The 24,923-nt window shown below is 37.8% G+C and overlaps 1 protein-coding gene across 4 annotated transcripts in view; it reads right to left on the bottom strand.

Annotated features, from left to right (window-relative positions):
* LOC126368367 (uncharacterized) overlaps positions 1-24,606 on the bottom strand; it is a 141,861-nt gene extending 117,255 nt beyond the window's left edge. For all 4 annotated transcript variants that reach the window (XM_050012295.1, XM_050012298.1, XM_050012296.1 and 1 more), the window contains exon 1: positions 22,760-24,606. In XM_050012295.1, the coding sequence (XP_049868252.1) occupies positions 22,760-24,074 (1,315 nt within the window). In that variant the 5' untranslated portion in view covers positions 24,075-24,606. The remainder of the gene's footprint in view (positions 1-22,759) is intronic.
* Between the last annotated feature and the right edge of the window lie 317 nt (positions 24,607-24,923).

The raw sequence follows: 24,923 nt of genomic DNA, 5'->3' as shown, positions 1-24,923 counted from the left end.
TAATTTGTGTTCTAGCAAGATAGGCCCCTTATCTCTAACATAGCAGACTATCTCAAAGTCTGCTATCTCAATTTCTTTCATTTGAATATGCAACTAATTATAAGAAACAATAGTTACTACCGTACGTGTAATACGTTCCCAAAAACCAAACCGAACATCGAAATCATCAAAACGCCTTCTAAACTTGTTAACGCCAACAACAAAGGGCGAAACTGGATTCATTCGGTTAAATCCAGCGCAAACCGCCCTAGCCTTAGATATTTATAGCGCCGCTGGAATGCATTGCCCACCTACAAGCGCACGCGCAATAATATCGCCACTGTCAAGTTCATTACTCACTCTTCCCGACGCGACTTCATTTTTCACAATTATTGATGTTTTTTGTAGTCGTTCATGAGCCATGTTAGAAGTCTTCGGCAGGTCTATGGTAACCCTGACACCAGGGTTGATGTAGTCGGTCATTGATCTCACAACCATTGAGATTTTCATGTTAAATCTACATTTAAGCGAGCTATATAGTACTATCATAGTTTATTTTAAGTCGACAATGGCCTCGATTCCTGCAGACACCGCCCAATTTTATTTTAAGTTATTCCCGTCATTTTCATATCCGTCGAAAAGGAAAGGGACGGATGATTCACAGCTCTTAATGTTAGGAAGAATGAGTAAATGAATGAATAACCCGGGCGAATCAAAAAGGTACGTCACTGGTATGCAATCCGTTTGACGTGCTGTCTACTTACCTGTGTCGGGTTATTGACTGATGTAAAATTTTTAGACGGTTGGTTTAGATTTGTGCTTAAAATTGACGTGTGTTCCATAAATTTTATGCTTGTCGATTACCCGTCCCTTTCCTTTTCGGCGGATAAGAAAATGACAGATATAACTTAAAATAAAATTAGATGGTATTTACAGGAATTAGCACCAATGTATCATTAGTATTTTTTTATCTACTTATTACTATAATTTTTTGTTGATGGAACGACATCGTCAATAAACAATTTAAGGTAATAAATGAAAATAAGAGAATCGTAGAAAAGGGACTTTGTAAGAAAATTGTTTTGAACCAGCTCCAAAGCATTGTAAACTCTCAATTTAATACCATTGAGGAAATCGTTGTAAAGTGTGTTCCAAGTCACAAGACACAAACAAATGCGGATGAAAACAAAAGTCAATCACAGCGATAACACTTAGAGAAGTTTACTTGGTTTTAGATGAGCAAGATTGCGCACGATCCGATCTTTTCCGACCAAACAAACCAGGGCACATATACAAAGCGTCCAAATTGCAGAAATGATGCTAAATAATCGAACTGTGAGTAAAAGAGTTAAGTACGTTTACTTAGTACAAATTATTATGCAACAGTCTCCGTGGTCTAGCGGTTAGACCATTGGGCTCATGATCAGGAGGTCCGGGTTCGATCCCCGATGGGAACATTGTCAAAATGACATTGTGAGACTGACATTGCAGGCTTTTATTACCTGATTATCCGAAAAAGTACGATGATGATTCCGTGCTTCGGAGGCAACGTTAAGCTGGACATAATTGGGTAGTTTTCTTAGATCAAACATAAATTATGATTACTTAATAAAGACAGATTTAAAGGTGACAAAAACGTTTTCTTACGTTTTCTTTTTTCTATTTAACTTCTTTATGAATTTTAAGAAAGAAAAATGTAATAAGTGCGACATTTTTTTACATTTTTCTATAACCATAGGTTTCTTTTTCATGAAAAATCCTTACTAATTTCGTGTTTTGACGTTAAGTAAAAAGTAACTGATGTCAAATCAGTTACTTGGAAACTAGCCTATTATATCTGTTCTGTTCTAAATTTGTCTTTGTTAAAGGTAACAACGTTAGAAAGAAGAAGCTACATTGTATGAGAATGTCAAATTTTCCTTCAAATCTGTCTGTCTTGCAATCTTTGAGGGCTAATTACTTAGTTTTATGCCCATATTAAGGGTACTTTTTTTGGATGTTTCTAAAAGCCTATTAAATGGAGCAGTTTTTAGAAATACTTTCAGGGTCCATGACAATCTCATGTGTTTATTATTCTTCGGCGAAGTTTTAACAACTGTAACAATTTTGGTCCAATTTTCACTTTGACTTCCGATAACTTTTTTTTATCTTTGATTTCACTTTGACTTATCTTTGATTGAGCGGTACACAGCCTTAGGCATAGTTGTGAAGTAAAACAAAATAATTATTAAGAAAGGGATAGCGACAAAATGATTATTTCTGAAGTAAGATAGAAAATCTAGAAAAGGGTACGAAATGGGTCATATCTCCTAAACCGTAAATAATTGCTGAACATACATGGGGGTGTTTCTGGTAGCTAATAAGCCCCTCTATCTAATTTTTCATTTTGAACGTGAACTTCTGGGCCACCCTGTATAAGTAATGTGTTTCGGGGAATCATTCCAGTTTTGGTTACTCTGGTTACTCAGATGGTTTATTTTGGTTTGTAGGGTTACAGCAAAACTAAGCAGTATTTCAGGATTTGCCATAGATGTAGCTCGAAACTGTATAGTTTAGCCCAATATTCGGTTCGGTAAGAGTCGGTATAAGTTGGACTGAAAGACTAATAAGGACGTGCTAGTAAGAGTAAAGGAAAAGAGGCAAATATTGAGAGTTATTGAGGACACAAGATGCACTCAATAAGACATGACGAATTTATTAAAAACATCATAGAAGGGAAGCTGCAAGGAAAGAGAGGAAGAGGAAGACCAAGAAGAACTTACATGGAATAGATTAAAGAGAAGACGAACGTCGTGTCTTATAAGGAGGTGAAGGAATTGGTCTTTGATAGACAAGAATGGAGAATGCTACACCGATAAGAGCGTAGCTCTTAAATTAGTGATGAACAGTCAAACCGAATAATCCGATATTTGGTTTTTAGTCACTATTCGGTTTCTAAAAATATTATTTCATAACACTGTAACGTGTATTGGTTTTTTAAATCGAAGTAATGAAGCTCATTATATTGACATGTAATTATTATTGATTGTTTATTTTGAAATGATGACTTTGTATATTGTTATTTCATACATTTTTCCGCGTACCTTTTGTTTCTTTCGTCCATTCAATGCGCTGTTTTCTCACAGTCTGCATACAAAACTAAATGCGCTCTCGACATTCTATTCTCGCTAATGAACCTTGTTATCGCGAATGCATATTGACATAGTTAATTGTGCATTTGTGTTGTGGGAGATAAACTGTAGCTTCGACGGTTGCTCGGTCGCTTAGCTCCAAAGACAATATTGAGACCTGAATACGAATCTAGTTATGCGCTTAATAGGTTTAGAAGCTTAGGAGACAGTGTCTCTTCTTCTATCGTGTGGGTTCACCTCACGGTGAATTACCAACGTCATCAACCCTGGTGTCATGGTTATTATTGAGTCACCAAAGGCCCCTGACATGGCTCATGTAACGACTACTTACAAAAGTAAGTAGTAACCGGGACCAACGGCTTAACGTGCCTTCCGAAGCATGGATCATCTTACTTTTTGGACAATCAGGTTATCAGCCTGTAATGTCCTAACCAAACTAGGGATCACAAAGTTATTTTTGTGATATGTCCCCACCGGAATTCGATCCCGGGACCTCTGGATCGCGAGACCAATGCTCTACCACTGGACCACGGAGGCCGAGGAGACAGTGTCCTAGATAAAGGAAGAGTCAACGGTGTGATTGCAGCTATTGTAAGAATATTGTACAAAAGGGATGTGAAGGATAAGTCAATTGAAATGACCCAGTGTGTAGACAACTAATTTGCAAAGGATAGAAACGATGCAAAGTATCACACAAGCTAAGGCCATTTGTTTTGACGTGACTTGTTGTGCGCCTCTAGAGGTAACTACTTGGCTGGAGCTATGAATATTGTGAACTCAACGAATAAGCAGTGGATACCGGTACACCTACAAGCAGGTACTTAATAGTTGGAGTTTGTAACCTAAAACGTAACAAAGTATATATCTATAACAGGTGAAAATAAACTAAGTGGTGAAAGTGAAAAAAGTGAAAATGCTGTGTCAGGATCATAGTAAGTGGAATTCCGTGATCTCTGCCCTTCTGAAATAAAGTCCTCGTATATTTGTGAACGTATTTGACTCGTTTATAGTACTTGGGTGATATTGTTTGTCTCTCTTGTTTGTTTAGAGAAGCTCTTGTGACAAGCGTTGACAGCATAACATTTCGTGTAAATATTTTTATTATGTAGTTTTATTCTTAGGAAATACGTATGTTTCTTTTAAGGAAAATTTGGAGACTACCATACATAATTCTATCATAAATCGTATCCTGCTCAACATTTAAGCTATAAGACATACAAATGGAAATCGAAAAGGTCCAGAATTGGTCAATTTACCTTAAACCTTACCTTAAAGGTAACAACGTTAGAAAGAAGAAGCTACATTGTATGAGAATGTCAAATTTTCCTTCAAATCTGTCTGTCTTGCAATCTTTGAGGGCTAATTACTTAGTTTTATGCCCATATTAAGGGTACTTTTTTTGGATGTTTCTAAAAGCCTATTAAATGGAGCAGTTTTTAGAAATACTTTCAGGGTCCATGACAATCTCATGTGTTTATTATTCTTCGGCGAAGTTTTAACAACTGTAACAATTTTGGTCCAATTTTCACTTTGACTTCCGATAACTTTTTTTTATCTTTGATTTCACTTTGACTTATCTTTGATTGAGCGGTACACAGCCTTAGGCATAGTTGTGAAGTAAAACAAAATAATTATTAAGAAAGGGATAGCGACAAAATGATTATTTCTGAAGTAAGATAGAAAATCTAGAAAAGGGTACGAAATGGGTCATATCTCCTAAACCGTAAATAATTGCTGAACATACATGGGGGTGTTTCTGGTAGCTAATAAGCCCCTCTATCTAATTTTTCATTTTGAACGTGAACTTCTGGGCCACCCTGTATAAGTAATGTGTTTCGGGGAATCATTCCAGTTTTGGTTACTCTGGTTACTCAGATGGTTTATTTTGGTTTGTAGGGTTACAGCAAAACTAAGCAGTATTTCAGGATTTGCCATAGATGTAGCTCGAAACTGTATAGTTTAGCCCAATATTCGGTTCGGTAAGAGTCGGTATAAGTTGGACTGAAAGACTAATAAGGACGTGCTAGTAAGAGTAAAGGAAAAGAGGCAAATATTGAGAGTTATTGAGGACACAAGATGCACTCAATAAGACATGACGAATTTATTAAAAACATCATAGAAGGGAAGCTGCAAGGAAAGAGAGGAAGAGGAAGACCAAGAAGAACTTACATGGAATAGATTAAAGAGAAGACGAACGTCGTGTCTTATAAGGAGGTGAAGGAATTGGTCTTTGATAGACAAGAATGGAGAATGCTACACCGATAAGAGCGTAGCTCTTAAATTAGTGATGAACAGTCAAACCGAATAATCCGATATTTGGTTTTTAGTCACTATTCGGTTTCTAAAAATATTATTTCATAACACTGTAACGTGTATTGGTTTTTTAAATCGAAGTAATGAAGCTCATTATATTGACATGTAATTATTATTGATTGTTTATTTTGAAATGATGACTTTGTATATTGTTATTTCATACATTTTTCCGCGTACCTTTTGTTTCTTTCGTCCATTCAATGCGCTGTTTTCTCACAGTCTGCATACAAAACTAAATGCGCTCTCGACATTCTATTCTCGCTAATGAACCTTGTTATCGCGAATGCATATTGACATAGTTAATTGTGCATTTGTGTTGTGGGAGATAAACTGTAGCTTCGACGGTTGCTCGGTCGCTTAGCTCCAAAGACAATATTGAGACCTGAATACGAATCTAGTTATGCGCTTAATAGGTTTAGAAGCTTAGGAGACAGTGTCTCTTCTTCTATCGTGTGGGTTCACCTCACGGTGAATTACCAACGTCATCAACCCTGGTGTCATGGTTATTATTGAGTCACCAAAGGCCCCTGACATGGCTCATGTAACGACTACTTACAAAAGTAAGTAGTAACCGGGACCAACGGCTTAACGTGCCTTCCGAAGCATGGATCATCTTACTTTTTGGACAATCAGGTTATCAGCCTGTAATGTCCTAACCAAACTAGGGATCACAAAGTTATTTTTGTGATATGTCCCCACCGGAATTCGATCCCGGGACCTCTGGATCGCGAGACCAATGCTCTACCACTGGACCACGGAGGCCGAGGAGACAGTGTCCTAGATAAAGGAAGAGTCAACGGTGTGATTGCAGCTATTGTAAGAATATTGTACAAAAGGGATGTGAAGGATAAGTCAATTGAAATGACCCAGTGTGTAGACAACTAATTTGCAAAGGATAGAAACGATGCAAAGTATCACACAAGCTAAGGCCATTTGTTTTGACGTGACTTATTGTGCGCCTCTAGAGGTAACTACTTGGCTGGAGCTATGAATATTGTGAACTCAACGAATAAGCAGTGGATACCGGTACACCTACAAGCAGGTACTTAATAGTTGGAGTTTGTAACCTAAAACGTAACAAAGTATATATCTATAACAGGTGAAAATAAACTAAGTGGTGAAAGTGAAAAAAGTGAAAATGCTGTGTCAGGATCATAGTAAGTGGAATTCCGTGATCTCTGCCCTTCTGAAATAAAGTCCTCGTATATTTGTGAACGTATTTGACTCGTTTATAGTACTTGGGTGATATTGTTTGTCTCTCTTGTTTGTTTAGAGAAGCTCTTGTGACAAGCGTTGACAGCATAACATTTCGTGTAAATATTTTTATTATGTAGTTTTATTCTTAGGAAATACGTATGTTTCTTTTAAGGAAAATTTGGAGACTACCATACATAATTCTATCATAAATCGTATCCTGCTCAACATTTAAGCTATAAGACATACAAATGGAAATCGAAAAGGTCCAGAATTGGTCAATTTACCTTAAACCACACTCCGCTTAATATGCCTCCTGAAACCGGCGGAAAGTGACTCAAATTGTTAATTCATTAAGCATCTCTCATTTCTCATCTTCATAATGTATCGTTTTAATCAAACATCTAGTTTAATATAATAACTTTACATGTTGGTTTTAATTAAGTTTTCGCTAGTTTATTGTACCTACTAGTTTTGACATTGTGTTAGGACAAAAGTTCGGGATAGAAGGGTGGTACAGTTATAACTTAAATTAATTTTGTCCGTCTAAAAGTGGTTCTACAATGTTGCAGTATTTAGGTTGGTGCATTTGTTTTACAAATGTTTATAACAACTTCTTTGAAGACATCTGTGATACGACTTATGTCTGGACACCTTGACCACCGAACCAGCGGTCCCGGATTCGATTCACGTTCGGATCAACTTCTATCGCGTTTGGTAAAAAGAAAGTTCGATACCTTCTCATTAAAAAGTGTAAAATCGTAAAATCCGACAGAGGAATTGTGTCATTCATAACAAATGATAGACTAATTTTATAGGCTGACTGATCGCTTGATAGCATAAGGATCATTTCCATAGGACTTTGTATCAGCAGTGTCTTTAATTGTTCGTGGCTCTGCCTACCCCATTAGGGATAACGGGCGTTAGTTTATGTACATTGATAAAATAATATAAATAAACATGACAACAAGCAGCTGTCTGTTACTGGTCCAATATTGGAGCCATAGTGCCGGTAGGGTGGCTGGTACGATGCCGGACCTGGCACGCAGTGGCACCAAACATTCCCTTCTTGGCACAAAACTTCAAAGCAAAGAGGGAAAATTGCATTTCTTTATAGTCAGTAAACTGAGGAATAAAAATGGAATGCGCCCGCACTGTACAGCTTAACACACTTTTATTATCTCTAAGACGTATGCCATTAAAATGGTTTACGAGTATTTACGACTCGTCCTAGTATAAATTAAGATTACTTTTATATGTGATAGTAAAATAACATGGAAGGGTGTCAAGTATACTATAAAATTACAAATATTATAAAATAGGTTCTTAAAACTTAATGCTCATAGCGTTTATGTAGGTATTCGTCGAATCGTTCGCACGCTCGAATCGAGAGGAATTATTTCTGGCGGTTGGTAGTCGTCTGACAGAAGGTTTGTGTCCATTCTAAAATGTTAGACAATTAGCCATCTCCCTAGAATTGTCCCGTTTTTAACAGAGCCCGCTTACCTAACCTGAAGATTTGACAGGTCCGGTTTTTTACAGAAGCGACTGCCTGTCATACCTTCCAACCCGCGAAGGGAAAACCAGCCCAATACAGGTTAGGTCTTATACTTCGGGAATGTGGGTTTCCTCACGATGTTATCCTTACCGCTGACCACGTGATAATCATTTATGATCCAAACATGAATTCGTAAACAGATTCGATAATCATTCGATAATCCTGTGCTGGATTCGAACCTGCTGTGAGAGGCAAGCGTTCTACCAACTGGGCTACCACGACTCACAATAGTTTTAGGCGGATGAGACGTTTGTTATGATAAAAATGACGATTCAAAATGTTACTATGTTACCTACTGAATTAATATATTTTTGAATATGAATTAACATATCAACATTGGCTACAAGTTGACTTTTGTTTTGAATTACCGATTAAGGGCGTGATTTTATGTGTGCAGTACCTATATTGGTTGATTTACCATACTACTAATTATAGTGTAATATTATGAAAAGAAAGCCATTTGAATAAAAAACGCGATAATCAACCTGTTGTCATCATCACGCTCAATTGAAACCAAATTCACTTTTATTCAAAGCATTCTCATTCAATTCTCGATAATATCCATCGGGCACGTCATAAAAATCAATGAAATGTAAACTAAACTCGGTCATGTCAATTATTTATTAAAATTTTAATCATAAAAAAGTGAAAAGTTTATTTTATTACCGTGAAATTGGACTTTCATTTTTATTTAGAGTCTCGTTGGCTCGTCGCTATATGGAATAAAAAAGTTACTAACTAGCAAAAGCGTTTTTAAAATGTACATAATAATTGTTAGTAAAACATTAAAACAATTTCTTTAAACAAAACTTGAAATTGAATTGTGATATTTGAACTACTTTATTGCACAGTGGGTCAGCTATATGTGGGCCATAAACTTATTGTTCAATTTAAATTCATGTCAACTCAGAATTAGTTTATCTTGATAGCAAGGCTGAGGCAAATTAACATTTTGATGAAAAAACGTGAAGACACTACAAAGATAAGAAGAACGGAAATCTTTTGTAAATACTTTTAAGACGTGGAAGAAAGTTCGGAATATGCATTCATACTTAAAAAAGACAAATCGAGACAGAAAGATAAATGAAAAGATCAGTAAAAAATCGGCATATTGCAGTTTTCGATTTGAAGAGCCGAGCTTTTTATTTTTTGTCGTAAAAGGATTTACACCGGGCTCGGTTCTTTGCCCATTGGTTCTTTATTTAAACAGAAATAACAAAGTTTTAAAACTACAAATTGTTCTTTCTTGAATTCATTCATGAATGTTTTATGTTTCATTTGACTTTTAAACCGTATGAGTTTTAAAGTTCTATTCAACATCGCACGAAATATATCTTAGTCTTTCATTGTAAGACATTAAGCCAATAACGAGAGCCTGAACTAAGGCAAGTGTAACTTGTTTCAGTCATACATATTGTAGCTAAGTGCTTGTGTGAAGCTATCGAAGGCGCTATACGCGAGTAAGTATAAACTTCCTCGTTGCTTAGCACTTCTTGTCTGAGTGTGCTTCTATGCACTTTATTAGGAAACTTTGTAAAGGAATTTCAGAACAAAAGGTATTAGGTTTCAGTTACTTAATCATTGCACTAAAAGAGTTCAGCTCTCTAAAATCATTATTAGGTATTATTGTTACAAGCCTACATAATCCCACTGCAGAGTAAAGGCCTCTTTTTCTGCCCACAAACCCACACCCACACACTTCTTTATTTTCTTTTTTTATATAATCGTATTTTTATTTTATATACTTAGTACTTATTTGCTGTTTAAGATTAGAAATATGAGCTTGTGTGTGCGCGCGCGCGCGCGCGCGCGCGCGCGCGTGTGTGTGTGTGTATGTGTGTGTGTGTGTGTGTGTATCCTTATTGCGGACATAGTGTCTGTTCATCGACCATTATACATAATGGGAAATTACATCAATACTAAGTGTTGCTGTAAGTTGCCTGTGAGTTGTGCTTCTGCCCACCCTTTTCAGGATAACACAAACATCCAAAAAATCACTTAAAAAGTAATATTATAATTTGAAATTTGTTTACATTACACACGCTAACTTTTAAATGTGAAATTACAATCTTGCTTTTAAAGTGAATTGCTTCAATGTGGCCTCTTTAGACCCCCTCGTGAGTTGTATCTTATTAGGTTACTACTAGCAGTGCTACAGTAGCATAAGTACATTCTTTATTCAATGCTTTTAACGTAACGTCTAACTTGGTATAATAATAATCCTACTATTCCCTTCTACGTCTTTCCTGCTTTATATTAAACTTTATATTTAAAAGCGAGGAACGTGTAAGGCTATTACTAGAGCAAGCTTTTTATTTTAATAAAAACATCATCTTGCCTCTTTATACATTCCTTTTCTTTTTTAAAATAATATTTTCCAGTGTTCTTTTCAAGTTCAATTATCTGTTATAATTTGTCAACAGAGATATTAAGGGAGAATGATGGGCAGATAATCCAGCCTGTGGGTCTTGTAATGGGAAAATAATGGGGTGACTCCTCGCAAAAAATACCTCTCCGTCCAGTCTCGAAGGGCCAACCCTTAATGTAAATTGTGCGTATTTTTAGAACAAAAAAGCGTGTCCAGCACGCCTTGGATAGGGTTCTGTAGGCGTCATTTTCAGTTTTAATCACATTCTTATAATAGAAAAAAACAAGACTCTTGCCCGTCATTTCTGTCGGGATGGACAGAGAGAGGCGCTAGTCACCTAAAGCATAGAATAAGGAATAATACTACGTTTAGAACGGCTACTCTCCGCTCCCCACCAGCGGCTGAGCTGGGATTACCTCACCCCCGTCGAACATAGTTTAGTCTTCAATGTTATGGCGTCAGACGTCACACACACAGATGCGCGGGTACGATAACGTCAATGTGTAGTGTCTGTGTAAAACGAGGTGTTTTGTATGAAGTGCCCGGGGTGTGCCTAAAGATAACTAGCAGCTACATTTGATTTGATGTCGAAGTCCTAAAATGGATATGAACTACAAACAAAATATAAATAAATTGTAGGTACTTAATTAAAAAAAAAACTAGTGCGATAACTTTAGGTATTTTAATAAGGTACTTTATGTTCCTAACAGCTGTGCAATAAGAGCTACTTTACGAGCAACTGTATTGAAAATATTTGTATATATTTATTAGCTAGTAAAACCTACATGCTTCGGAAGGCACGTAAAGCCGTTGGTCCCGGTTACTACTTACTGATGTAAGTAAGTAGTCGTTACATGAGCCATGTTTGGGGCCTTTGGCGGTTCAATTATAACCCTGACACCAGGGTTGATGAGGTTGGTAATTCACTTCACAACCCACACGATAGAAAAAGAAGACCTACAGATAGAAACAACTAAAATTCCTAGTAGACAACGGAACCCAAAAATTGGAATAAATCTACTAAAATAGGTATGTAAATTATCTTCACGGCATGTTTCTTAGTAAAGGGGTAATGGAGCATCAACTTGCAGGTAACTTCATATTACACTATGTAGGTATATTACATTTTTTATTCAAGTTACTTTTATGAGGAACACGAGCGCTTAAACGGTGTTCTGTTGTGCTGAGTTGATTAGGTACCTAAAGAAACTACAATGCAAAAAATATATTTACTTTATAACAAAAAAAAAATACGATTCAAAATGTAACTACGTTATCAACAGAATAAAAATATTTTTGAGTTGGAGTTTGAATGCTTCCAGCTTTTTATCTAACACAGTTGGCTTGTCCGTATGATTGTAGTCCTACAAGTCACCGTTCGGTCTAACAGAAAGCTCGGTGAGGCAGGTACTTAGCTCATGTGATGAATGTGCCTCTGACGGCTCCAATTTCGAATATAGTCTGAGCTTATGTTTTCATGTTTTCTGAAGTTGACAGACTATGCATCCTGTCATTGTCCCCAATTCCTGCACACACGTCCTAATTTTATTTTAAGTTATACCTGTCATTTTCTTATCCGCCGAAAAGGAAAGGTACGGATGATTGACAACTGTTAATTTTAAAATGAATGAATACCCCGTTTGACGGGTTATTGGCTAATGTAAAATTTTTAGATTTGTGCCTAAAATTGACGCGTGTTCCATAATTTTTATGTCTGTATGTTACCCGTCCCTTTCCTTTTCGGCGGATAAGAAAGTGACAGGTATAACTTAAAATAAAATTTACATGGTGTGTATTGGAATCAGCACCATTGTTGATATATTTTATTATTCATCTTTGGTCCTCAATACCAAACATTGTTTTCTGGTCTTCATCTATCTTGTGGGTAACCTCACAGGTTACCAACTTCATCAACCCTGATGTCAGGGTTATTATTGAGCCACCATACGCCCCTGACATGACTCATGAAACGACTACTTACTTACATCAGTAAGAAGACTTACACAGATCTTCTTACTTTCGGATAATCAGGTGATCAGCCTGTAATGTCTTAACCAAACTAGGGATCACTGGTCAAGTGACTTTGTGATATGTTTGTGGTCGAACCCGGGACCTCCGGATCGCGAACCCAACGCTCAACCACTGGACTACGGAGGCCATTCGTTTTCTGGTATGAAAGTGGTAGTCTAAAGTAGAAAATTCCGTCTGAAAAATGTAAAATAATTCAAAAGAAACTGATTCATAACGATTGTAATCTTCATCGCCCTACATAATATAAAGCACCTAACTCTCATTGTTTTCTAACAATTAAAGAAATGAGAATTTGTATAATCTTAATTGAGACATCTTCAAGAAAACTGCCATTGTATATTTGAGTACGAGCCATGTGTAAGAGAATTATATGAAAGTAAGTAGGTATAAATTATTAAGGGTCGATGAAGAAGAAATATGGTAATGTTTGGATACTTTAAATAAAGAAAGAAAGTAGTTCTTTCGATGATTCTACGCATTTTGGTGAAATCAGAATGTTGTACTTTTATAAGCAAAGTTCATAGGTAAGTTGAAAACGCGTTGTAAATACTTTGTGTTAGTTAATCAAGGATTATGATATGACGTCACAGGAAGGCAAAGAAGTACCTACCTATGTAACTCCAAACTAAGGCGATGTAGGTACGAGTAGAATTAAAATCTATACACTTGTACCTATCTATACCTACTTAATTATATTTCTCCGTTGCTTGACTAAGCTAATAGGTACCTAAGCTATATCGGACTGTCTAGGTGCCCGCACCAAAAACATTATTGTAATCTTACAGTTTACCTACAGTCTTAGACCATCACAAATCCCATAGCAGGATTTCACAAACAGTAAATGTTTAAGCAGTTGGTTTGAGTTCATAAAGTATGGGTCAATTTAAGAGGCTTCGACGGGTCACAGGACGTCTTTAGGAGGTCAAAGAAGCAAGGGTCTGTCCCTACAGACCTTGCTAAACTGTCTGCATTTGTTTCGTTCGCTGCCCGACATTCCAAGAATTTAATTTAGACGTTTCAGTTCCGGGTCAATGCTTCGTCATTGCAATTGCTCGAAGAAATTGTAATGCTCTGATCTTCTTAAACCTACCTACCGGTAGAACGGCACATTTTGTTTTATAACATGTACAAGGATATTGCTATAAATTAAGTATTTTTATCGATGTGGTATGTTTGGACTTATATATTTTATATTTAATAAAGTCGTGGCAAAATTGCAAATTAGTCACGATTTTAACTTCTAATACCTAACATAGTATTATAATATCACGAATTAGCTACAATATTAACTACTAGCATTACAAATTCTTCTTTCGTAAAACAACTTACTTACTTAAATTATACTTAATTAAATCTTAAACAAAACCAATCTACTTACACGTCCAGTATCCACGGCCTTTAACACTACACAGTGGTCCAAAACAAAAAAAAAAAAACTAGGAATCAAAAATACCACAAAACGGTTCTCTCACGCACACAATACGACTATTACTTTTCACAACACTTTGTTCCGATCTATAAATGTAAATAAACACAAACTACGGTTGAATTATATTCTAATTCTCGTGTCACTGGGTGGGAATTTTTACTTTTTTTTAAGTTGTTTTGGGTCGTCGCGTTTGTTTTTGGAATGGTGTAAGCACGTGCGGTGCCGGTTGCCGGCGACTGGCGTCGACGTGCGCGGTGTACTGTCAAACCAGCCAGCTGGTTGGAACCGCACTCTAGCGGACGACTGAGGTAACTCGCGCCTCGACGCGAAACGAAGTAACTTATAAAAAGAAGGTTATCGTTTACCTGCCATTTTTTAGGGCGATTAGGCATTTAGTGGGTTTCTGGTAGATTAGTTTAGGCGTATCAGAGGTTAATGCTTATGATGACGAGGTACTGAACTACGACGAGGTACTGAATGGGTTGTTACCTACAACTTAAAGCTATTATTATAATAGGGAAGACAGCGAAACGATTTTTTAAATAGGTTAATTTATTTAAAATTGCAATCTTGTGATCCGTTCAAAAATACTATTCAATTTGCTTCATTAGTACCTACCTACCTAATTTACTTGACCTTGGTATACTTAAAGTTGATGGAAATAAACAAATACACTTAATTGTCTTTTTAAACTATAGACGTTTACTTATTATGCCATTGCCAATAACACGTTTAAAAAATATAAATACCAAAATGGATAAAATGAAGGTATAATCGGTTATGACGTTGAGCCTTGAAAAGGAGCAGCGTCATGGCGGCGCGTCGGCGGGGTGGGAGGATATTGACTCGCGCCGCAGCTCTGCGCATGCGTCGAACCATGTGTTTCTGTTTTTAAGCTGCTCGCTAAAGAAATCGCTTATAATCCCTGTTGACATTGGAAATCCTTGATAAACCCCCTTAAAATACCAAAATTCACTAAAAGCTTCTAAGTACTTACTTTTTGCCTACGGCGAGCCAAGCGCGCGCACTGGGCGTAACTTACGGTAAAGTATTTTTGGATAACCTTGACCTTATGAAAGCGCAATGTGGTCCGATTTATATATGATACATGTGGGTAGTATTCATCTGTGAACTTCTTTGTTTCGTTTGCTGGTACAATAATAAACAAATCAGTATCAGCTTTTATTACCCACTAATAATATTAGTGCTTAAGCTTTGCAAACGTCGAAGTGCTTACTTAACCTTAAAAGCGGTGTGTTTACAGCAGTAAATCAGGAGATATGCGGGCTTATTTTAAACTTATTTGCCGAGTATAGTCTAAGAGCGCAGACAGGCAGTAAGTTGCAGACGTCTGAAGACCAAGAGTTGGCAAGGAGCCAAGATTCTCGGGAGTTTTCGCGCGAATGTCACTTTTTCGCCGGTTTTCGCCTTCGATGGGAACAGGCTGGGAATCAGGCTATTTTGACGAAGTATTATTCCTTATTCTATGCTATTTTGTTTGCGTTGGGTTTTATTTGCATATAACTTCGCCTTTTGTATTGTAATAATTAGGTGGATAAGGATGTATTAAAAAAATAATCATACACATGGAATTGCGGAATCGAGATTTGCAGTTAGAAGTGAGGTTTTATTATTTTGAATCTGTATGAATGCTAAATCAAGCAAACTAGAGGTACTGGGTTCGATTTCCAGCCGAGTGAATTTAGGATACTTATTTACCGGCGTACCTATTTAGGCTATAGTTAGGTGTATAAGTAGTGAAGACCTTGTTGTAGTTCTTATAATTTATAAACATTAAATATGTTTGATTTTATGTGTGTGTTTTTCAAGTGGCCAACTGGATTCAGTATTTTCTTTTCTTAATTCGTGCCTGCTCGGAGAAAACGGAAATCATTACATAGATTTATGGAATCAAAGGCAAAAACTCGGCGCAACTACCGGTTACACGGCTATTTCGGGCCTTTATAAACAATATTTTTTATCCAAGACTTCTTTTTTGGGAAAAAAGACTTAAAATGCGGTGAACAAAACGCGCACCTAAATTAATGGTTCAGTGGCGCCTATATATGCTATTGAATGTACTAGATGAAAAAAAAAGTTTTTTACTGGTATCCGAACAGTGATGGTTTTTTATAACTTTAACACATAATATGTTGGTACTCAAGTTTTTGTCGTAAGCAAGTAATTGCAAATAATTTAGTCAGTGTATTTTTTTATTCTGACTACCAAATGGGATAAATGGGAACATCATAGAAGGAAAGCTAGAAGGAAAGAGAGGAAGGGGAAGACCAAGAAGAGCTTACATGGAACAGATTAAAGAAAAGGTTAACGTCGTGTCTTATAGGGAAGTCAAGGAATTGGCCTTTGATAGACTGGAATGGAAAATGCTACACCGACAAGAGCGTGGCTCTTAAATTGATGATGATGACCAAATGGGATATAGTCGACAGCTTATGTCATGTGTTATTATTTTAAAATAATGCGATCCTAATTTTCGGGCAGCCTAAGGGCCGTATCTGACTAGGACACCATAACAAAAAAGGAAATAAGTATGCAGTTATACCAACGCTACCTCACGGTGTCAACTGCATACATTTTGTTGGTGACACGACGATAGTGGCGCCACCATGGTGTCCTAGTGAGACATGGCCCTAATATTAATGTCTCTTTTCTCTAAAGATAGAACCGGCGTGAATTATATAATAATATGGATGATTATGTAAGTAGCTATATGATTATAGGCACTAAATAAGATCAAGTGTGTAGGCTGTTATATACTCTCCCGGATCATTTCCCAAATGGTACGTAAAACGCGAAGGTATTTAAAGCTAAAGGTTGTAAATGTTTGACAGGAGTACTCTACCCGGTTATTTGTGTAATCCGGGTAAAAACATAATACGTTTATAACCGTCCGTTTATTGCTCGGTCCTAAATAAAAATATAGTTGCGAACATTTCTCTTGGGAATAAAGTACTATTAGGTACTTATTAAGCAAATGAAATAGCATTTATTTATCAAAATGTTTAATGTTGCGTTTGCCGTGGACATGAGAATACTTGAATTAGTAACATAACCCTTATTCGTTATCCCTATGGGGTTAGGCAATTCTGTAAAAGCAAGCAGATATGATTACTATGGTAACAGATATAGATTCTTGAATCATACGCACTGTCGGCATTTTAAGTTTTGTATGGAATTATAGTAATTATAATTCTATAATATGATATAATTCCGTATCACGTAAGAAATAAGTTCCGACATGTGCTATATTTTTTTTTTGTAAAAATTTGGATGTGACCCACTGTGCAGCATTGACATTAAAACTGTCCTTGTGTTCTGTGATAGTAATTATAATTCCATAAACCCACCCTGACACCAGGGTTTATGAGGTTGGTACGTCACCACACAACCCACACGATAAGAAGAAGATTATAATTCCATAAAGACATCTCCCTAACATTATCCCGTTTTTCACAGGGTCCGCTTACCGAACCTGACGATATGACAGGTCCAGTTTTTTACAGAAGCGACTGCCTGTCTGACCTTCTAACCCGCGAAGGGAAAACCAGCCCAATACAGGTTAGGTCACATACCTCCGAAAATGAATTTCTCGGGAATGTTGATATCTTCACGATGTTTTCCTTCCCCGCTGAGAGGATCTATTAACAAACGTGAATTAAAAAAAAACGTGAAAACAGATTCGACAATCATTGATTTAGGCTTGTGCTGGATTCGAACCTGCGACCTCAAAGTGAGAGACAAGCGTTCTATACCAACTGAAAAAGAAGGCTTCAAGCGCCATCTTTAATATACCGGCCGACTTGCTATGACATGGCAAGCTCGTTGGATAGTGAACCTCTTTGTTACAAGTCCCTCTGACAGAGGGCACTGTAAGTCAGTTGACTAGCGAACTTACTTGAAACTTGAACTGCAAGCGTTTTTTGTTATAAAGCATAGATGGCGTAGTAGGTTATATTGTGATATGGAGTTACAAAAGTAACATAATTATTATACACTAGCCTTTGCCCGCGACTTCGTCCGCGTAGCGTGTATCTATATTACGCGGTTTAGATTTTTTTCATAAAAATGTTTTTTTCCCGCTGACTCCCGTTTCCGTAGGAATTTTGCAATATCCTGTTGCAACTAAGCTTTAAGTTTATTAAGGTACCTGTATACCAAATTTCAAGCGTTTAACTTAAGCGGTTTAGATTTTTCATACAAAAGGATTTTCCCGCTAATTCCCGTTCCCGTGGGAATTTCGGGAATTCCTTTCTTAGTGCACCTCTACGGCACCTAAGCTACGTCCCTTCCAAATTTCAAGTGCCTACGTTTAGCCGTTTAGGCTGTGCGTTGATATGTCAGTCAGTCAGTTTCTCCTTTTATATATTTAGAAGATAGATGATCAATGGATATTCACGGAGGTCCGTGTGCTTTATGATGGATATGGAGGTGGTATAAACTAAACTCATACACACGCATTCTGTAATATCTTTGAGGCAAACAAATCCACAAAGTGAATGCCAATCACTAATACAAAACGCCAATAATAACAGAGAATATAAGTTGTTGAAAGACTAACACACACAAATAAATAGTCTACAGCCACTTTTGGTACATATTGGTCTTCTTCTAACGTGTGGGTTGTGAGGTGGATTACCAACCCCATCAACCCTGGTGTTCGGGTTACTATTCAGCCGCCAAACGCCCCTAACAAACATGACCTATGTAACGACTAGTAACTTAGCTCAGTAAGTAGTAGTAGTAGTGCCTTCTGAAGCACCAATAATTTTACTTTCGGACAATCAGGTGCTCAGCTTGTAATGTTCTAACCAAACTAGTGCTCACAAAGTGATTTTTGTGATATGTCCCTACCGAGATTCGAACCGGGGACCTCCGGGTCGTGAGCCCCACGTTTACCCACTGGACCACGGAGGCCATTAATAAAGGCTGTACTTATTCCTGAGAAAAGGTACATTATGATGACATTTGGATTGTATGACAAGTGATATGACCAACTCTATTGTGTTGATGCTTTAGAAACATGCTTCTTATGACAAACAATTTCCTACTGCTCTCGCGTCGGATTTGAGGTCAATGACCTATCTCACCAACCCTAGTAGCAGGTTATTTATGATTGAGCCGCCAGACTTTTATAACTCCTGTAAGGACTATGTAAGTTCATAATCTTAAGTAAATAGTTTCAAAAGTACCAAATCATCTTACTTTTCGAATAATCAGGTAATTCAGCCTGCATTTTCCTAACCAAACAAAGGACAGTCCTACAAAGTGAATCGACAATGTCTCCATTGGGAGTCGTCAATTCGTAAACCCAACGGTCTATTCTAACCATCATAACAAAGAAGCTATTAGTTAATTATGCATAGATCGGTATCAATAAATCAATCAATCACTATTTATTACACTTAATATAGCATATAGGACTGTTACAAATAGATTAAATAAGCACAACATGCGGCCCTATTGCTAAAAAGCAATTTCTGCCAGGAAACCTTTGTGTATATATGGAGTGTATGTACCCATCGACACTCAACGGCTTCTGTGGTCTTGTGGTTAAGCGTTGGGCTCAGGAACCGGAATCCCAGTGGGAACATATCACAAAAATCACTTGCTTGGAAGGCACTTTAAGCCGTTGGTCCCGGTTATTATTTACTGATGTAAGTGAGTAATCGCTACATGAGCCATGTCAGGGGCCTCTGGCGGTTCAATAATAACCCTGACACCAGGGTTACTGAGGTTAGTAATTCACCTCACAACCCACACGATAGAAGAAGAGAAACAACACTACATTTTCCACATTGAACTCATTAAAATGACATACCAACGACAAACTCCCAAACTCATAAAAAACTTGGCACCATACAAAATAATTTGGAGATTTACAATGTTGACGTTTTCCAGAATACCTCATCGTAGCCAATAACTCAGTGTTGGCAAGTGATTGTGAGCTGCAAAGGTTTTCGTGACGTCCTCTGTACTGTCCTCAACTCTATAAATAAACCCAGACATTACTCTTAGTGAACCTCAGTAAATCACAAGAGATAATGGAATAGTGTTGCATTAACATAACTTGGCCCTTTGCTGAGATTCACAGATTCTCACCTTCGAAGGGACGGGAACATAGCGCAAGATAACGGTTACTTCATGTATTAGTGACTTGTTTGGTTCTTTTAAGTAGATAAGTGCTGATTCTTGTTGCTTCAAAAAGCACGTTAAGCCGGTTGTCGCGGTCACTACTTTCTGATGCAAGTACGTAGTCGTTACATAAGCTATGTCAGGGGCCTTTGGCGGCTCAATAATAACCCTGACACCAATGTTGGTGAGGCTGGTAATCCACCTCACAACGCACACGGTAAGAAGTAGAAGCAGACACCACTTTATAATTTTACATCATCACTAATTTAAGTGCCACGCTCTTGTCGGTGTAGCACTCTCCATGCTACTTTTTTAGGGAAAAAATAGGGCATGAAAATGTTTTTGTGTCAAAATAAAATGCTTGTGTGGTAGTGGATAGGTCTATCACCAGTTCCAATACATCAATCAATTTATAACAAGGTAACTACACCAAAACCCACTGCCCTATTTTTCCCTAAAAAGTAGCACGGAGAGGAATGCTACTCCGACAAGAGCGTGGCTCGTAAATTAGTGATGTGACAAGGTACCTATTATATTATGAGTAGCTCTATCGCTTCACCCCTTCCTTATTTAGGGTTCTGAAAAAATCTCACAGTTATTATTTTAAGTCGAGTGCACGAGTGCTCAGCACTTCAAGATATATGGGAACACCTCCATGAATATTAAGGTCCATAGGGGTTTTTCTACATCATCATCCTAATGATATAATACTGATACTATCTCCATTTGCAATATTTTTTAGCTTTTTTTCGAGAAAATATAAATGATATTGTAAATATCGGGGCGGAACGCAAGTGGGAAACCACTGCCTTATTTTTCCCTAACCATGGAGAATGCTACACCGATAAGAGCGTGGCTCTTAAATTAGTGATGATGGTGATTGTAAAGATACTTGGGTGCCGCAACCACGGTCGCGCCATCAACGTGTATGCACTTGTATAGACGTCAAACACCTGGTGTCTTGTTGGTTGGTTGGACCATTTGTTGTTCATGGCGTCCTAGTGAGATATGATACGATTGTGATAGATCGGTCACCTATAACATTCTCATCAATACGATATAGAAACCTGCATGGATGTCAGGCTGGCAACCTTCACTGATGATTCATTATATACTACCATCTATCAGATGGCCATGATGGGTGATGGGTCAGCCTGGCACGACAGGGATACGGGCGTGAAGTATACAGAGTGTTAGTGACATAGGAACGAAAACTTTGATAGGTGTTTCAGACTATGATTCTGAGTTCATATCAAGCAGAATTTTCCGTCACAAAAGTATGGAACTGAAAATAATTAAAAAAAAACACAAATATTTTCAAGCATTTTCCGAGAGGAAATTCTACTTTTTATCAACTCAGAATCATCTAAAACCCTGTATGCAATGTAATGACGTTCATTTTGATCGTACAAAAATGTCTCGCAAGACACTGCTAATCGTCTTCAGTAGTCGGATGAGGCCTGCGGTGATTACGAAAGTCAGTCTATCTGTTACGATAACTGGGTTTGTTAAAATTTTCAACAAATTACGTATTCATCCTATGTCTTCGTAAATCAATCTGTTACGGTTCGGGATTAGGCGGACGTTGCTCCAAACTGCTATCGATTATTAATTTATATTTGACAGCTTGGAGCCAAAAAATTCAGGTTTTCGATATTTACAGATTTGTGTTATAAACAGGCATCAGGAAAGGTAGTGCAATATTGGGTCAATAACTCTTGAATGTTGTAGTTAATGTGGATGTAACCACGAAATTTTTGAGATTGCGTGCTACGTTACATTACAATATTGTCTTCTTGTATTAAATAAAAGTAAACCGTTTGAGATATTAAATAATTTTGTTATTCTGATAGTAACTATAATGACAACACATATTTAGTTTCGAATCAATCAATAATGTTAAGCAACTTCCGGAGAGTCCCGGGTTCGAGGTCCCAGTGGGGAAATATCACAAAAGTTACTTTGTGATCCCGAAAGTAAGATGATCCGTGCTTCGGAAGGCACGTTAAGCCTTTGGTCCCGGTTACTACTTACCGATGTTAGTAAGTACTCGTTACATGAGTCATGTCAGGGGCCTTTGGCGGCTCAATAGTAACCCTGACACCAGGGTTGATGAGGTTGGTAATCCACCTCTCAACCCACACGAGAGAAGAAGTAACTTCAGATTCAGATTCAGTGACTGTTTCGTAGCTTTTATTTCTAGTTAATCTATGCACTTGTTAGCAGTGGTAAACTAAGACGGAGAGCTTCGGCTGGCTTAAAAACTTTGGACAATTAACTAAGTTATTTAGACACCTTCATCAACTGGCAGTGGATCAATAAGTAAAAATAATAACACGCGGGCTATATGATACAGCAGCACCGCCATGAACAGAGCACGTCGGACTTTTTTTTTTGACGTGACTTATTGTAGATTTGCCGCAGGTGGCATTAACTACTTGGCCGGAGGACATCAGGCTGTTCTCAATTGAATACCTATAATATTTGTTGTAGAAATAACTGCGTTGAGATTATTGTAAGCAATAGATAACGAATTGAAATACCAATAGTCATTGATGTCAAGAGGGCGTGCGATAATATTACCAATACGTTCTGGTACTTACTGAACAAATACTTCGCGCCGAGAGCCTGTCGCTTCTCCCTGAACTTGTTCTTGAGAATTCTTCGTTTTAATCGATTGAGCACTAAGTCAGCCTCGTCCACACTTTCTGAAGATGATGTTGTCGACATGCGCGTGACGTCACTCACAGAATGTCTTCGTTTCGACACACTCAGTTTTCGTTGCCGCGTTTCCACTTCTGATAAACCGCGTCGATACATTTTTAGTCGTTTCTTCATTTCACAGTCAGCCGCGACATCGGTAGGAATATTAATGAACTCGGTGTCTGATGTGTTAACTCCTCGCCACGCCTTTTCCGGACTTACTTTTTGCAGCTCCCAGCGGTTTACTACGGGACGCCAATTTTGTGAATTCTCAATATTTTTTCTCCGATGTAAAGTAAACCAATCCGGATTAGAGCTTGTTCGCTTCGGTAAACTTTTTAAATAAGTGTTGAGAAACGATACCTTATTGTTAGGAGGGCGGTACACACATGCTCCCGACTGCGAACGCGGCAAAGTGTCACTTTTGAAACCTTTTGTTATTCCTAACGCGGCCTCACTGAGCGACCGGGATTTGTGTAGTCCTAAATCTTCTTCATTTTCTTTATCAGATAAATCCCTACTTATTTGACCAGTTTCGTTTGTTTTGGTTACAGAAGTAACGGACTCCGATCTACTTAAACTACTGTTTGTAATGCCATTAGGCACAGTGTCTTCTGAATTTGCAATCGGTTCGTGATGCTTTTCACAGTCCTTTTTAATGTCATCACAGGTTTCGTTATCTGAACTTTTATAACTGCTTACTTCACTATAGCCATCGGATTGAAAGGGAGTTGTGTCGAGACTATTTGCATTTATGTTAGGTAAGTTTGTTAATGTGAGTTTATTTGGAATGTTTGTAATGCTATTGCTATCTTTAATAACATAATTTTGGCTGGGTGGTTCCACATTAGCACTTATTCTTATAGGAGTCCGGTACACTCGCGTGTATATTTTGTCACCTGCAATCGTGTTATGTTTGCGAAGTGGCTTTTTATCAATATAATGTTTGAAGTCTTTTTCCCTGAGTGAACGAGAAGTTCGCAAATTGGTATCATCGTAGTCACAACTCTTTATTGATATGTTTTCGTCATTCGTTTCAACGAGAAGATTTCCTTCACAATCAAAAAGTTGTATTGTTGGGAATCTGACCCCGGGGGAATGGTTTCTCGTTCGTAGTTCCCATTTCTTGTGACATGGTTTCCTAAGTTGAATACGTATTATATTATCGTCTATTATTGGACCGTCACTATCACTTATGTCCTCTTTTTCTGCCATTTCTCAATTTTTTCGAGTTTTATTTTGGGCATTTGTAATGATGGTGACTGTAAAAATTTGAAATATGCAAAACTTGTATATGCTAAATTGTTTGTTTACAGTCAGCTGTTCCCAACGTGTTTTGGCGTTTTGCCAAACGAAACAATTCTTCGGCGTCCACTCAAAATAGCATCAATGTCAATTTTGTTTTTCAGCTTAAAATAAATACGTAACACTTATAACACTTCCACGTTGAATTGAGATCTAAAGAAGTGTAAGTAAACAAGCGGTCACTTTCACGCACTAGCACTGTAACTTGGTCACTGAACACCGCGCTGTAACGAGTGGTTGATGTTGTAAACGGTTGCATAAGCTCGCGTGTGGCGAACGCGCGCAATTGCATCGTCTAATGAGAATTCGCGAGGATGGCTTTAATTTGCTGCAATTGATTTGGGATCGGGGGTCCGGGAGTGTGGGGCGAGGCGTCGGAGATGCTCTCGCAAGCACTCTGGCGGCACCAGGGCCTCGTGCTGTGGTCGTTCGCGACTCCGGACATTTCTGCACTGAGAGCAAACAGCTGAGTAGACGCGAGAGACTATTAATAGAGAAGGAACGAGACGGCGATGTAGCTCCCCTTGAACCCAGTAGTACGCGTTAGCACGTAACATAATGACGTGCGCACCAACTGTTCGTACTGACACAGTTTTTCCATCTGACCACGCGGCATAACCATGTGCAGCGGTGACTTAATAGGCAGGCCAACTGTTGTTTTGTATACATTAGATACTTTTGGCATTTTGCTATCTTGTTGCAGAAGCCGACTGTATTTAAGTAGTCTTTACTCAAAATGTTATTACGTTTTGATCAAAA

Source organism: Pectinophora gossypiella, chromosome 7, assembly GCF_024362695.1.
Source record: "Pectinophora gossypiella chromosome 7, ilPecGoss1.1, whole genome shotgun sequence".
Classification (NCBI taxonomy): Eukaryota; Metazoa; Arthropoda; class Insecta; order Lepidoptera; family Gelechiidae; genus Pectinophora; species Pectinophora gossypiella.
Note: the sequence above shows the minus strand (reverse complement) of the source record. Positions and strands in the feature narration are given on the sequence as shown.